Source organism: Carassius auratus, unplaced genomic scaffold (assembly GCF_003368295.1).
Source record: "Carassius auratus strain Wakin unplaced genomic scaffold, ASM336829v1 scaf_tig00215201, whole genome shotgun sequence".
Lineage (NCBI taxonomy): Eukaryota > Metazoa > Chordata > Actinopteri > Cypriniformes > Cyprinidae > Carassius > Carassius auratus.
Genome location: NW_020527979.1, coordinates 15,889 through 30,068, shown reverse-complemented (window position 1 = coordinate 30,068; position 14,180 = coordinate 15,889). Strand labels below are relative to the sequence as shown.

At 39.5% G+C, this 14,180-nt stretch overlaps 1 protein-coding gene across 1 annotated transcript; it reads right to left on the bottom strand.

Moving 5' to 3' along the window:
- Window positions 1-469: 469 nt before the first annotated feature.
- On the bottom strand, window positions 470-12,583 carry LOC113093895 (periplakin-like). The gene is given in 23 exon segments (XM_026259467.1): window positions 470-1,399; window positions 1,402-3,610; window positions 3,712-3,804; window positions 3,911-4,027; window positions 4,120-4,203; window positions 4,300-4,450; window positions 4,882-5,075; window positions 5,159-5,297; window positions 5,377-5,555; window positions 5,975-6,132; window positions 6,210-6,313; window positions 6,395-6,546; window positions 6,857-7,003; window positions 7,099-7,221; window positions 7,312-7,407; window positions 8,128-8,235; window positions 8,439-8,600; window positions 8,697-8,738; window positions 8,836-8,955; window positions 9,044-9,164; window positions 9,323-9,477; window positions 9,853-9,952; window positions 12,337-12,583. Coding segments are annotated over 23 exon segments (5,262 nt in total). The 5' UTR covers window positions 12,387-12,583; the 3' UTR covers window positions 470-941.
- Window positions 12,584-14,180: the final 1,597 nt, after the last annotated feature.

The window sequence follows — 14,180 nt, the reverse complement described above, 5'->3', positions numbered from 1 at the left end:
TGTCCAATTTTCACTATTAACAATGTTGACAATTAAGTTTAAGAATTGGGTGATTAAGGATTTATATTTAGGTCTTGCAGAATAAGACATTAATATGTGCTTTTTTAAGTAATAATAAACAGCCAATATCTCACTATTATTCATGCTAATACCCAACTAGTCAATAGTGAGAATTGGAAAAAGTGTTACCAATATTCTTACTAAGTCACCAAAGTATTTAAAGTGAGAAGCATACATAAAAAGCATGTATTGGTTAGACTTTGATGTTAAATCCACTGTTGTATTGTATATAAATGTTTTACAGCCTTATAGTTCAATTACATAAGAAGTAACTGCAATTTAATTACAGAAAAATAAGAGTAACCTTACTTTACTTTTCAAGGGAAAAGTACTTCAATTAGAGAAACTAATTACTTTGTGTAACTAGTTGCACCCAACACTGCATGGAAATGACACGGTTAACTAAAAGTGATTGCAAAGACAGCTTGAGCTTTTATTACTTCATGATAAAGGCAAAGGGAAATAACACAGTTTTATCTTCATTTCATTTTTTCTTTATCTTAAATCAAACATGGAAGTAGTATAATCTGACACAAGTAAAAAGTGCATAAAGAGGGACAGATGGGTCCATAATTTTATCATTAAGGCACACATTTTATATGCATATATTAGATCGGATTCCAGTAAAACTGAACTAGATTTCATTAAAACATTCTCAAACATGTCTCGTCTGCTAATCTTCAATGAAGATTCGTAAGTACAGCGATAGAAACATTAACCCAAATTCAGCACCATAACCAAAGCAACACCATCTTGCATTGATATAAGAATGCATTTAAAAACAAATACATACTGTATTGAGAAAGTGAATCTAAAAAGAGATTTCAACTGCAATTTGGGAACACAAACAGCACATTTACGTAAGTTGTATTTGAATGGATCTATATGACTCTGCCTGACAGCAAGAGACCGAACTCCTGGATGCTGATCTCCTTGTTCTGATATTGTTGCAGCTGACGGTTTGTGATGTTTCCAGCCCTCAGAGCGTCTTCAATGGCAAACTTCTTGCCTGATTTTCGGTCATGAAGAACGGAGGACTCGCCATTCGGACCCTTGACTGTGATCTCCTCCCAGTCGCATTCTTGACTCTGAAGGTTGACGAACATTTTCCAGTCGATTAGGCCGAGCTTGTAAGCCTCCTCTGGCTTCATCTCCTTTCCGGTGTCTGGATCGATGACGACAATCGAGCGGCGGAGGTGACTTTCTCGCTGCTCCCTCTTCACTCTCATTGCAGACAGACTCTTCTGAAGCTTTTCGATTTCTTGGTCTTTCTCCATTCGGATGCGCCTGAGTTCAGAGAGTTCTCTTTGCAAGGATTCCAATCGAATTTCCAGGTTCTGCTGTTCTCCACCGGAGAAGTCTCAGTGATGTGTCTGGTTTCTTTTGTTGTGATCTCGATCTCAGATTGAAGCTTCCTTATTTCATTCTGTAGGCGCTGGTTCTCCTGCTGTAACCTGTTGCTTTCGTCACGAATGTAGTTGAGTTCTTTGGATGATTTTGTATTGGTGAACTCCACCTCCGAAAGCTTCGAGTTTAGGTTGATGATCTCTTGGTCCAGCTCACGACGGCGCTTTTCCTCTTCTTCAAGGCTTTTCTTTAGGGTTATAATTTCCATCTCGGCCTCCGGGTCTCGTTCGACTTGAATTTTTTCGGTTCGCACAACTTTTTCACGCACTTCCGTTCTCTCGAGAATTTCCTGCTTTTGCATCAAGACATTATACTCCTTCTCCAAGAGCATACGCTTGTGCCTCTCCTCTTCAACCTGAAGACGTAGGATAGAGTGCTCTTTTTCTTGTTGAGGGTCCTGCTGGAGAACAACCTTTTGCTTTACTGTAACCTTTTCTCGGTTTTCCTTGTCCCTGATCTCTAGTTCATTGAGCCGCACTCTCAGCCTCTGGATTTCAAGCTCAGCTTCTCTGCGGGACCTGCGTTCACGTTCCAGCTCCTCAAGCTGAATGTCCAATTCAGCCTTTTGATGCTGCAATCTGATCAGCTCCTCTTTCAAGATCTCTCTCTGTCTCTGCTCATTGTTGATGTTTTGAGTGAAGTTGTCACATTCAGACTTCAAGACTGGATCCTGCTCCATCTTCACTACTTCTTGCTGGACAATCTTCTCCCTCACCTGGGACAAGTCGATCTTCTTAATCCTGATCCTTTCTTCATTGGAGGCCCTTTCGCTTTCCAGGTCCAAACGCTTCCTCTGTTCCTCAGCCAGTTTACGCTTGAGACTCTCAATCTCCTCCTTGGTTTTAGGATCTTCTCTGTATTGCAAGATCTCATTCACAACCTCTTTGGTCTGAATCTGAGGCTGGGTGTCTTTCCATCTTTGGATCTCGTCTTTGAGTTGGAGGATCTCCATCTCGAACTTCTCGGTTTGGTGGGTTTTGTCCACAATTTCGTTCCTGAGCTTCTCCAGTTCTCTTTCAGTTTCCGGGTCAATCTTGTACTTGATGACCTCTTTGATTATCTCCTTGTATTCAATTTGTGGGCCTCTGTTTCTTAGCACTATCAGCTCATCCTGGAGGGTCTTCAGCTGAAGCTCTGAATCTCTGCATCTTCTCTGCTGCTCCACCAGGTCAAGTCGGAGATTTGCCACCTCTGCTTCCGCCTTCGGATCAGGTCGAACAATCTCACGCACCTTCTCCTGAATGATGACCCTTGACTTCTCTTCCTCCAGGCTGGTAATCTTACGCTGAATGTCCGTTTTCTCTCTCAGCAAAGAGCTGCGCTTGCTTTTTTCATCTTCATATTGTCTCCTCAGGTTCTCCACCTCTCTCTCCAAAGCAATATCTTTCTCAACTTTCAGTACTTCTTTGATGGAGATCTTTTCCTCAGCCATTGCCTTTTCCTTGTCAAGACGCCTTAGTTTCTCCTGCAGGAATCGAAGCTCGTCCTCGAGTTCCTTTCGGCTGTTAATTTCTTTTTGTTTCCTGTCAAGCAATAGTCTGTACTCGCTCTCGAGCTGAGGATCATTCTGAACCTTAACGACTTCCTCCTCCCTGATGATTTCCTGCTCCCTGCTTTTCTCCTCTGCAAGGATAGTCACTTGCTTTTGAATCTGAATGATTTCATTCTCTCTGACCATCTTCATCCTCTTGACTTCCTCAAGCTCTTCTCTCAGTCTCCTGAGTTCTTCCTCCTGTCCCCTGTCCCTCTCAATGCGGAGCACCTCCTTGACTGTATACTGCTGAGCTCCCTCTTTCATTTCGGTCTCGATCCCACGCAGCTTTACACGGAGGGTGTCCAACTCGCTCTCTAAGACACGAGTGGTCCTGCTTTCTTCTAAGAGCTTCTGCTGGACCCGGTGGTATTCTTCATCAAGTTGAGGGTCATGCACCTGCTTGATGAGCTCTTTCTTGACGATTGTGTCCTGTGGTTTCTGGCCCTCTAGTAAATAGATGTCACTCTGGACACTCTGGATTTCTTTTTCCAGTTGGTCTCTCCGCTGAATTTCTTCCTGAAGCTGTTTTCTGATTCTCCAGGGCTCTTCTCCTGGGGCTGAGGATCTCACCGTCTGGACATTTTGCTGGATTACTGTAACTTCTGGTTGCTGTAAAGAATTGCAAAAATAGTCGATGTGGTAAAAAGCCAAGCTATGTTCATGCCATACTATGGTTAATTTTATGTATGGTGTGTGTTAGTGTGTTTTACCTGGTTAAGAAGGCTTTGAGCAAACTCTAGGTTCTGCAGCCTCTGCTTGTTCACAGCATTCGCTTCAGTGAATTTGGACTCAATTGCAGATTCCTTTAAAACACAACAATCATGTTTATACTTTACCAGTCACAAAAACTGTCATTAAAAGGCATTACTTGATCCAGGAAACTGTTTAGTAGTTAAAAAAACAATTCACCTCTCTCTTCACTTTCAAGGCAGGAGATTCAAGTCTGCTCCTTTTGTATGTCTGAGGAACCAAGCCATCTTCAAGGTCAAGGATGGATTTAAACCGCTCAGCTTCATATTCATAGTCCTGAAAGCCACAACACAAAGGAGTTCACATGGCTTTGCATAAAAATGATATTAGGATAATGCTTTGCAAGTAATACACTGTGGTTTTTGTACCTTGACTGCTTGCTGATAAAGCTGTGCATTTCTAGACACATTGTTCAGGTCTGATTCCTTTCTCGCGATGTCAGAGAGCAGATTCTGTAAGAACAGATTCAAACATAATTTTGGTAAATAAATGTCATTTGTAGTATTATAATGGAATTATTGCAATGAGAGAAGTGGTTCAACCCTTACCCTTTGATTTTTCAGTTTGTCGTCAATCTGTCTAATGTCATCAGTTTCACGCGGCTCATAGTTTGGTAGTCGAGAAAGCCAGCTGTTAAGGTTGTCATAGTCATTGTTGTAGTTGGCATAAGCGGTTTTGGCTTTTTGCAGACATTGTGATCTGTAAAATGAAAACATTTAATTATTTTAAATATGCTGATTTTTTTTTTTGTGATAAAATACACTTTCTGTAGGACCTATGCAATAGAAAGAAGAATGTATCTGTATAAAATAAACAAGGATAACACTTTACAATAAGGTTCAGTGCATGAACATTTTGTACATTAGATCATTAATTAATCATTAATTTACAGTGCACAATAGCAAATTTACAAATTAATAAATGCTCTTCTTGACACATAATTAAATAAAACATTAAACCTTACATGAAGTGCAACCATACACATTAATAGTGAAATCAATCAGGGTGCAATAGAAATAATATAATCACAACACACAGTAAACTAAATAAGATGAAGCCGTGCGATCAAATTCTCAAGTCATTTTTAAGTACATTTCTATTTTAAATAACTCTAAATAATATGAACTCACCTTGCTTCAACCTGTCTGTTCAGGTTGTCGAAGCGCTTGGTGAGTTTCTGAACATCAGCCTCTTGCCTCTCAATATCAGGGCAGTGTTCTTGCACTTTGTTGGCCATGTTGTTGCAGCTGGCCTTGGCATCTCTCAGGTTCTGCTCATTCTCTGTTATAGTAGATCTTTTGCTCCTCAGCTCAGATGCAATATCCTGGAGACAGGAGTACGAGACATGAGTGCATAGTATAAAAAAAAAAAAAAAAAAGATTACATGGCATGGATTACTAAACTTACCGATAACTCCCGCTGGGTCTTCTCCAGTGAGGTGGGGTTGGATGGGGCAACCTCTTCTCTTGCCAGTTTGTTTTCATAAGAGGACAGCAGAGCTTTGCCATTCTGCAGAGAATTCTCCAGCCGATAAGAGTTCTGCAGTCTACAAAAGTGCAATTTTTAGGCTCACAATTCAAGCTTTCAATTAATAAGACAGGCACGATCTCCAGTGTAATACTTACTTGTCCTCAGAACATTTCAACAGCAAATCAACTTTATTGTATTTTTTGTTCGTCTCATCCACCTTGGAGTAGAGCTGTGGTGCACTTGCACATTTGGGAGAGGATCGGAGGAAACTCTCAGCTTCCTGTACTTTCGCAGACTTTTCTGGCTCTATCTTCCGAACAGCAGTAGCAATGTCCTGGGAAGAAAATACTGGATCAAGGTTTAAGGTCAAAACATCAGTTTCCACTGAAAAGTAAGGATCGGAAAAAATGCTTTTGTGTTTAAGTTTCAGATTCCCATTCACTTTCAAACATTTATATATATCCCTTATTATTGCTGATATATGCAATAAAATGTATGTGCGGTTTCATAATGTTCACCTTTTATCGGGTTTGAACATGCTAAGACCCTCTAATGCACAGATAAGTTTCAACCTAACGTGATACTCTTAAAAACAAAACAGTAACTGACAAGCAACATACTGAGACTGAAATATCTGCTAAAAATTTATTTAATAAACATTATTACAATGAAACCCATTATATAATTAATAACATGCTGATGCATGATGTGCAATATGAAAAAAGCATACTCAAAAAGCACCAAACTTTGTACCTTTATGTCCTGTAGCCTGTCAGCGCTGTCTTGCACGGGACGTGTCTGCTCCAGTGGGGGGCGCACACGAGAGTAAATGGCCTTCTCCTGCTTATCCAGATCACTGACCACTTTATCCAGTCCTGCCATCAGTTGACGGCATTGCTGCTCTTGTTTATCTGAGGTTCGAGAAGTTAATAAACTGAGTGTTTACTCTCTTTTGGAGAGCTCTGCATCTAAATGTGTTATTACAAACCTTGACCTCCTGTACTCTCCTTCTTCAGCTCTGCCAGTCGTGCCTGTAGTGCAGATTTGCTGCTGGCAACTTTCTGTTTGATACCCTTGTGCTGATTTATTAGACTGTAAAAGATGTTTTTCAGATTAGACACATCTGTGAGTGTATGCATTATAAATTGCATATACAGAGCAGGGAATACCCACTTATCAGCAACAGCCACAGCCTCGGGGTCGGTCGGTGGGATTATGAAGCACACTGCTGGAACACTCATAGTGCGGCCATTTGCGTCCTTCACGTCCCATTTTGACCCATTGTTCCTGAGCAGGGTGTACCGCTCCCCTCGAATAATTGAACCCTGTGTCATACGAAATGAGCAAAGTAAGCTCTGTTTCAGCTTGATATTGCAGCACAAATTCTTAAAATAAATCTGAAATCCGTACAAAATCCCCTGCACACGTCTCCAGAGGTTTATACCAGATGAATCGTTTGGGTGAAGGTCTTCTTAAGGATTTAAATACATTAGATGGGGGAATCCAAAACACGAGCGGAGACCGGGTGCAATGTTTTTCTGTGCTTACTCATGATAATAGCTGATGTTTCACTGACTGGTATTAGTGGAGCTCTAAGCCGCATGCATGAAGTGAGCGAGAGCTCAAACTCCGTACCTCATTAGTCTCGTATTCACACAGAGCCTCGATAGGGAGCAGTTTCTGAGGAGTCTCCCTGCGGTACTTCAGAGGGAGCACCTGCAGGCTGCGCGTCTGGAGAGCTTTCAGCCGCTCGTCGAAACGGTCCATGGCCTTTGCCTGATCCTGTCAAGACAAACACAGACAGCCTTAGATAGCGGAGACACCTTTTAGTTCAGCAAGTCAGTAAAAATATAGCAATGTTAGAACCACGTATTTACATTCAGGTCAGCAATCAGGCCCTCCATCTGGTACATGTCTTTAAACTCGGGGTTATACTTCTGGTTGATCTCAGTTTCCAGGCGCTTCAACAAATCGCTGGTGTCTCTTGCATCCTTGTGGAACTGGAAAAAATAAAAAGAATGCAGCTGAGCAAGTCCGACAGCAAACGTGAGGAAATAACGAATAGGAAATGAAGCAAAATGCGAACTGACTTTGTGATAATCATCCATGTTCTTGAGGTGGTTCTCTTCACAGATGAGCAGGTTGAGGTATTCCTTCCAATCCGCATGTACAGCATCCATGTGTGCCTAAACACAAGACTGGTTTTAGAATAATCATATACAGCAATGCCACTGGGATAGTAAATGTAGGCTAATGTACACGTGCAAGTTTTTTATTAGTTATATGCACTGAAGTTATATTTGAAGTTATTTGGTTTATTTAAAATCGATGCAACATATTGTTACGTAATGTGTGCTAGCCTGATGGTGTTTGGTTTTTATATCTTGTTATTATGCTGTGGTTTTTATTACTTTATTGGATTTTTCTACAAGTTAAAATTCTGCAAGACTACCCCAATTTACAAAACCCCTAAATGATTACATACATTAAACAGTACAATAAAATTCTTTCATAGTAATACATTAAAACACAAACACATTAAATATAAATAAAATCGACTGGCTAAAAGTCTTGACTGCAGAGTCAGCCAGTGCATTATCCAACTGGGACATCACACTTTATGAATCTAACTAAGAACCTCTTTAATCCACGTATCGATTATGGTGGTTATTTTAAAGTATGAAGCAGATTTTTGTGCTTCGAATAGATTTGTCACATGCTGTTTGGCTTAGCTATGCTCAAAGAAAATGCGAAAACTCATTTCAGATCAAAGTTTTTTGGTGTTTCAGTGTTGCCATAAATACTGCATACTACTCTATAGTGCAGCACAGTTATGCACCGTAAAAAGACATCCCATGATGCCTGTGGCAACCAACAACCACTGCAAGCAAATGGCTTGTAATTACCCCAATGACATTTTTTCCTGGATGGTTCTGCTCAATAAGTTCCTCTCCATCTTCATTCAGCTGGGTGATGCTTTTCTCCTTAGCCTCCAGACACTTGCTGATGAAGTTCTGATGAAGTTTTCAAGCACAAAGCAGCATGTTAAAAATATATAGATTCGTTGTTTGCATTTCGATGCTATAATCATATCTCTTGTAGGAGGTTTGAATCATGAAAGCACATTTAAAATACAAACTACAAACTTATTGTCTTAGGTAATGAATAAATGAGTTGTAATTTAGGTGGTTATATGAATAAAGAGGTGTTCATTTACCTCGTACTGCCTCTTGCGGGCAGGGTAGTCCAGGTTGTTGTCGCTCCAGTCATATGTGGTTCGCTCGTCAGCTTGCTGCTCCATCCAGTAGAGCTCGCTGGTGCAGCGCTGCATGTAGTCCCTCAGACTGAGCAGGTTCTTCTGGCGTGCAGAGGAGTTCGCCTGAGACAGACATGGTTTAATACAGTGTTTTGAGACACTAAAAACTTACCATTAAAACTTCATGTTGAAAATTGAAAGCAGAAAATGAAGTCTCACCAGTAGTTTGTTGTACTTCGCCTGCTGGCCATCCGGACCATCCTGTTATGCAAGTAAGCAGATGAGTCACAGATGTCATTCGCATGACTGTACTTCTTTTATTCAGCATTGCATTTAAAAAAAGGCAGTTAAAAAGTACCCGGTCTCCAGTGATGTACGGAGCCAGTGCCTCGACTTCGCTGTGGAAAATATTGTGCTCCTCCACTTCATCCTCGACGGTCAGCAGATCTTGTCCGTATCCTTTATTGTTCACATTTGCCTGCATCAGAACACATTCGCACATGAAACGACTGCATTTAAAAGCATACATTCAGAAGAAGGATAGGGGGATTTGTTTAGATACACACCAGTTTCTCATCGACTATCTTTCCCCAGTTGACGGTGGGAACCTGCTCTGATCGCGTGATGTGGTAAATGCGATCATGTTCCTCGCGGAGCTTCATCACACGCACTCGCAGCTGCCTCATACTTTTCCATTGAAGAGAAGAAATAAAATGAGTCATCCACAATCCCAGCAAAATTCACAGAAAAAAAAAAAAACATTCCATGGCATAAAGCATGAGATGCTATTGGACTTTTCAGATTAAAGGCGCCTATGTAGACGGAGTTCTAGTATTAATACTCACTCCTTCTCAATCATCTCAGCTTGAGGGTGCTGCAAACGAGAGGCTTGGGCTGCGTCTTCATCCAGACTATTCAGCAGCTCCAGGGAGTTCAGGATCCTCTTGTTGGTGTCCTCCTGGTACAGGGGCTGCTTGCTCTCATTGATCTTCCTGATATCCTAGAAACATCAATGAGCAACACAATTAAGCATAGTTATGTATCAATAATTAAGGAGGTGGTTCACTCAATATGTCGTACCAAACCTGTATGACTTTTTCATCTATGAAAAGAAGATATTTATTTATTTTTATTGAATATATTTTTAATAAGTGTTGCATATATGTGTATACGGTGTGTGTGTGTCTGTATGTGTACACACACACACATATATATATATATATATATATATATAGTGCAAAAACACATGAAAATGAAAAAAAAATAAATAATTCTAAATACTAAAAATGATATGCTTATTGGTGGAAAGACAGGAGGAGTGACTAACTCTCTGGCTTTGATTTGTAATCCCCAAAAAGAGTCGTTCTGTACTTACCCTGTTGAGATTCTGTTCCGTCTCAATGATGTTCTTCTCCACCTTATCTGCATTCTTCTGCAACTTGTCAATCAGGGTCGCCAAATCAGTGTCAGGTGGTCTACGGTGAAATAACAGAACTTTTTTTTTTGTTTGTTTATTTGTGGGAGATGTTCAAGTAAGCCAGATCTACACATATTTTTCCCCATTATACTGCTGCAAATGTAGGTTTGTTATGTTGTATCTCAGGATCTAGGATTCTAGCACTTCACTTCTCTGTCATGCTGAGATGCTCTGAAAATAAATACCGGACTTGAAACAGTTTCATTCCACATCATCTGGCACAGATTTCAGATATGTTACGATAACCATGGTGCTAAAAAAAAAAAATGTTCTTTCAGCTGAAGCATATTGAAAAAATGCAGAAGCGCCGTTCAACATTACAAAAGCCTTGCATTGTTTTTAGTGCATTCTGCGAATTCCAGAGAAAGGGCTTTTGACAGTGCGTGGCAGACATGACTCAACTTGATCAGAAACAAATTGCAAACCTTGGGTCGTATTTGCCTCAAAGACAAGGCATGTTGTTTTAACATCCAAGAGTATGAATCATTGATAATGAGGTTCATGGCAGTTAAAAATATCTCACATGGACTAAAATGATAATGTCTTTATTTTAAGTTTTGTGTTCACTGTAGAACTGAGTATACATTATGAGTGAGATATGTAAATTAGGCTGATAATTACAACAAGAAGGTGGCTTTAATGAGGGCGTTAAAAAACAGGTCTAACTAGTTTTACTAACGTCACTACTGCATATGCAAGAAAGATATATATATATATATATATATATATATATATATATATATATATATTTTTTTTTTTTTTTTTCTATGTCCTCTATTCTGAATACATCTGCATGTGAAACCAATCAAAATGAGTTGCAAAACACAGCTGGACTGTTAAAGCACGAGATTATGTAACCAGCGTTGTTGTTGTAATTTATTGAATCAAAAACAACTATTAAAGCAGCAAGACATAGAAAAACAAAGCTGGAACTTTATATATGTAAAATTGCCAGATTTGTATAACATGGATGATGGGACAAGCAGCATCAGTTGAACTGCTGTCTAAAGAAAATGATTTAATCGGATTTGAGATGAAGATCTAGGTGTGGCAAGTAATTATTTGATGTTCACTTCCCTTCCCTAGAGGAGTTCCCATATCCAAAATATACAAATGCAAAACCATAACAATAAAAAAGTGGATGTCTTAAGCATGGTATTAACTAGCCTGAGGTTGTTTTCCTTTCTTAGCTTCCTGCAAACAAACTGCCCGTTTTTTGCCTTGTTTTGTCAAAAGATGACAGACAAATAAAAACTTGGCACACTTGACACCGAGTGACCCATTGTGCCTAGCGCAGTCAAACAACACCCGAGGATGACTTAAAAAGAAAACTATGTGTTTAGAAAAACCTTTTTTTTTTTTGTACATCTGTAACCAATAAAATAATTTTGACTCAAACTGAAACCATACTCCTAGAGTAAAATCCTTCATAACTGCTGTGAACGACGCTGCACTGCTTTCACAATATCAGAGTCCGATATTGTATCCTACCGAAATGAAGCTGGAGGCCAGACTCATCAGAAGTCCATGCTTGCTTGAACTTGAACTTGACACTGTTTACACTTCTCTTCTTAACCAATCAGCTTTCTTTAAACATTCCCTACACATTTTCACAGCCTGTTCTGATTCATATGCAACTTGAGAACTATATACAATAGCATCAATAAAATGTTGGTTATTGTAAATTAGCCTACTACTAATAATACATTATAAACACAACACATTTAAATGACTGCTCCACATTCCTGTAATAGCTATGCCTTTCACAATTGCATGACTCAACTCTGCTCTGTACAGAATAACCAGTGGTCTTTGACCAAACAGTTTACACAGCCCTGTCAGTCTCACCTTGGACTGTCTTGGCTGGACTTCTCAAATGGAGGGTGTCAGAACTAAAAGATCTGTCTGAAGGTTATCTAGTTGTTCATCACAAAGAGATGAGGGTTGAGATATAGTCAATTCAATCATTCAGAACATACACTCCCTCACTATAAACACGTATCCTAAGTAGAAACCAGACATACAAATTGTAACTTTTCTATAAAAAAAAAAAAAATTATTTGTGAAGTGAGACCAACCCAGGCGAGTCGCAGAAAACACGGAATATGTATCTCATAGAGAAAAGTTATCCAACCTGTTACAGCGCCACACCCTTACTACAGTAACCTCAAGTCAAGCAAGCATAAAACCGATATTTATCAAGATAGATTTCAAAATACAGGGGTAAATGGGGCAGCTTGGCTAGTGAAGCTACTACAATCCAAACGAGAATGAAACGCGACCGTGTTAAAACACGTAATGACTCCGGAACGACGCAAAAAAAAAAAAAAAAAAAAAAAAAAAAGACAATGCACAGTGAGAATGTATCCAGTCACCACCGACCTTTTGTCATTGATGGCCATGCTGGACTTTCCGGTCTTCTTTCTGAACATGATGACAGCTGCGGAGTTTCTGCTAAGATGGCACGGTTAGGATCCCACTCTGCTTCTGTGTGTCTGTCGTTTAACAACCTGACGCGTGTCCCAGGACAGGTACACCTCACATACAACGCCCACAATGACCAAAACAGCCACTACCCTCCCGACAACACGAGCTTTCGCTGTCCGTCAAGGTTAAGCCGTGCTTTTAACATCAAGCCCATTTAAAAGTGCGGGCTGGTGTCCGCCCCTTTCTGAGAGACATACCTGCAGCCTATCCTAACTGAGGCGGCGTCACTTTTTCTTCTGTACACGTTTTGAGGGAGAGAGATTCAACAGGCTACAGTCACAGTAAACTTTTATTAACAGTGGGCTGTTTCATTCACAAAAGTAAACAACAACAACAACAACAACATCAGCAGCAGCAGCCTTTATTTGGATGTAATGACACTATGTAGCCTACATAAGTGTGTACATAAGGATCAGTTACGATACACTTTGGGGTCTCATGACTTTTTAAATAGCATTAAAAAAGTCAAAAATGTTTGAGACCTATTCAGTATTATTATCTTGCATAAACATATAGCCTAGCTATTGGAACACATCATTTAGAACATTCATTAAAATTCTGATAATTTGTTTGACAGCATGTAACAACTGATCAAACTTTCTTTAATTTATAGGATTTAAATTCATTACTATAATTATTATAATATTTATTTTCAAATTGTCTTTAATTTACTGGAAATGTAAGGTTGTCAGAAACTACAAACCAGCATTTGGTCTCTAACTTAAGCTTTTTGAAAGTGACATGACATTCAGCCAAGTATGGTGACCCATATTTATAATTCGTGCCATGCATTTAACCCATCCAAAGTGCACACACACAGCAGTGAACACACACAAATCGTGAACACACACATACAAAACCAGTCTAGCCTTAGTTTGGGATGCAGCTAGAGAAAAGCAAGACCTTTATAGTGATTGCTGATGTTAAGCTTCCTGAGCAGTCTTCATTTTATAGCTGGTACATATCTTTAACAGTTTTAAAATATCGTAATTGTCTTGGAACAGGGCCTCACGCTCACAGAGCAGCTAAGAAGTCACCAGGGGAGCATTTTAATGCCAACAGAGGAAAAGCCATGAGAACCGGGTATTGTTGGATGGCTAGAAACAATGAGTCATTGTGGGTGTGTGTGTGTGTGTGCATTTGTGTGTGTTCCAGTGTCTGTTTTTGAATGGAAGCAGATGGAAACACAAGAAATCCTAGTTTGGTGTTCAATATCTCCCTTCCTATTCCATTATTTTACACCATGCCTTAGGCATCACATTATATAAATAATAAGCTCTTTCTTTCCAGGTCTATTTCAGCAGGTGTCAGATTAAGACTGTGATCCAACATAAACAAGCATACATGAGTAAACAGCAGGTGTCAAATTATTTCAGTGGGTGCGTTATTTGAAGTATTAGCATTAGCAGACCTAGCATTCATTTCAATTATTTGAATTACAGATAATCAAAGAATAATGGGATACAGGGTATAGCCTAGTGTCCTTAGTCAGTGATCATCCACACTGACCGCAAACCCAATTCAAATCAGAATATTTGAATATATTATGCTAATATTTACGCTGATGTAACGTCATGAATTTGTCAGTCTCAGAAAAGCTTCCAGCATTTTAAGAAATATAAAGTGCATATAAACATGCACAAGTGTTTTAATAATCTGCTTTGCCTATAGTACTGTGACAAAATATTTAATTGTAATTTTTTTTTCTTTATAAGAAATGCATCTCTATGCATGAAGAT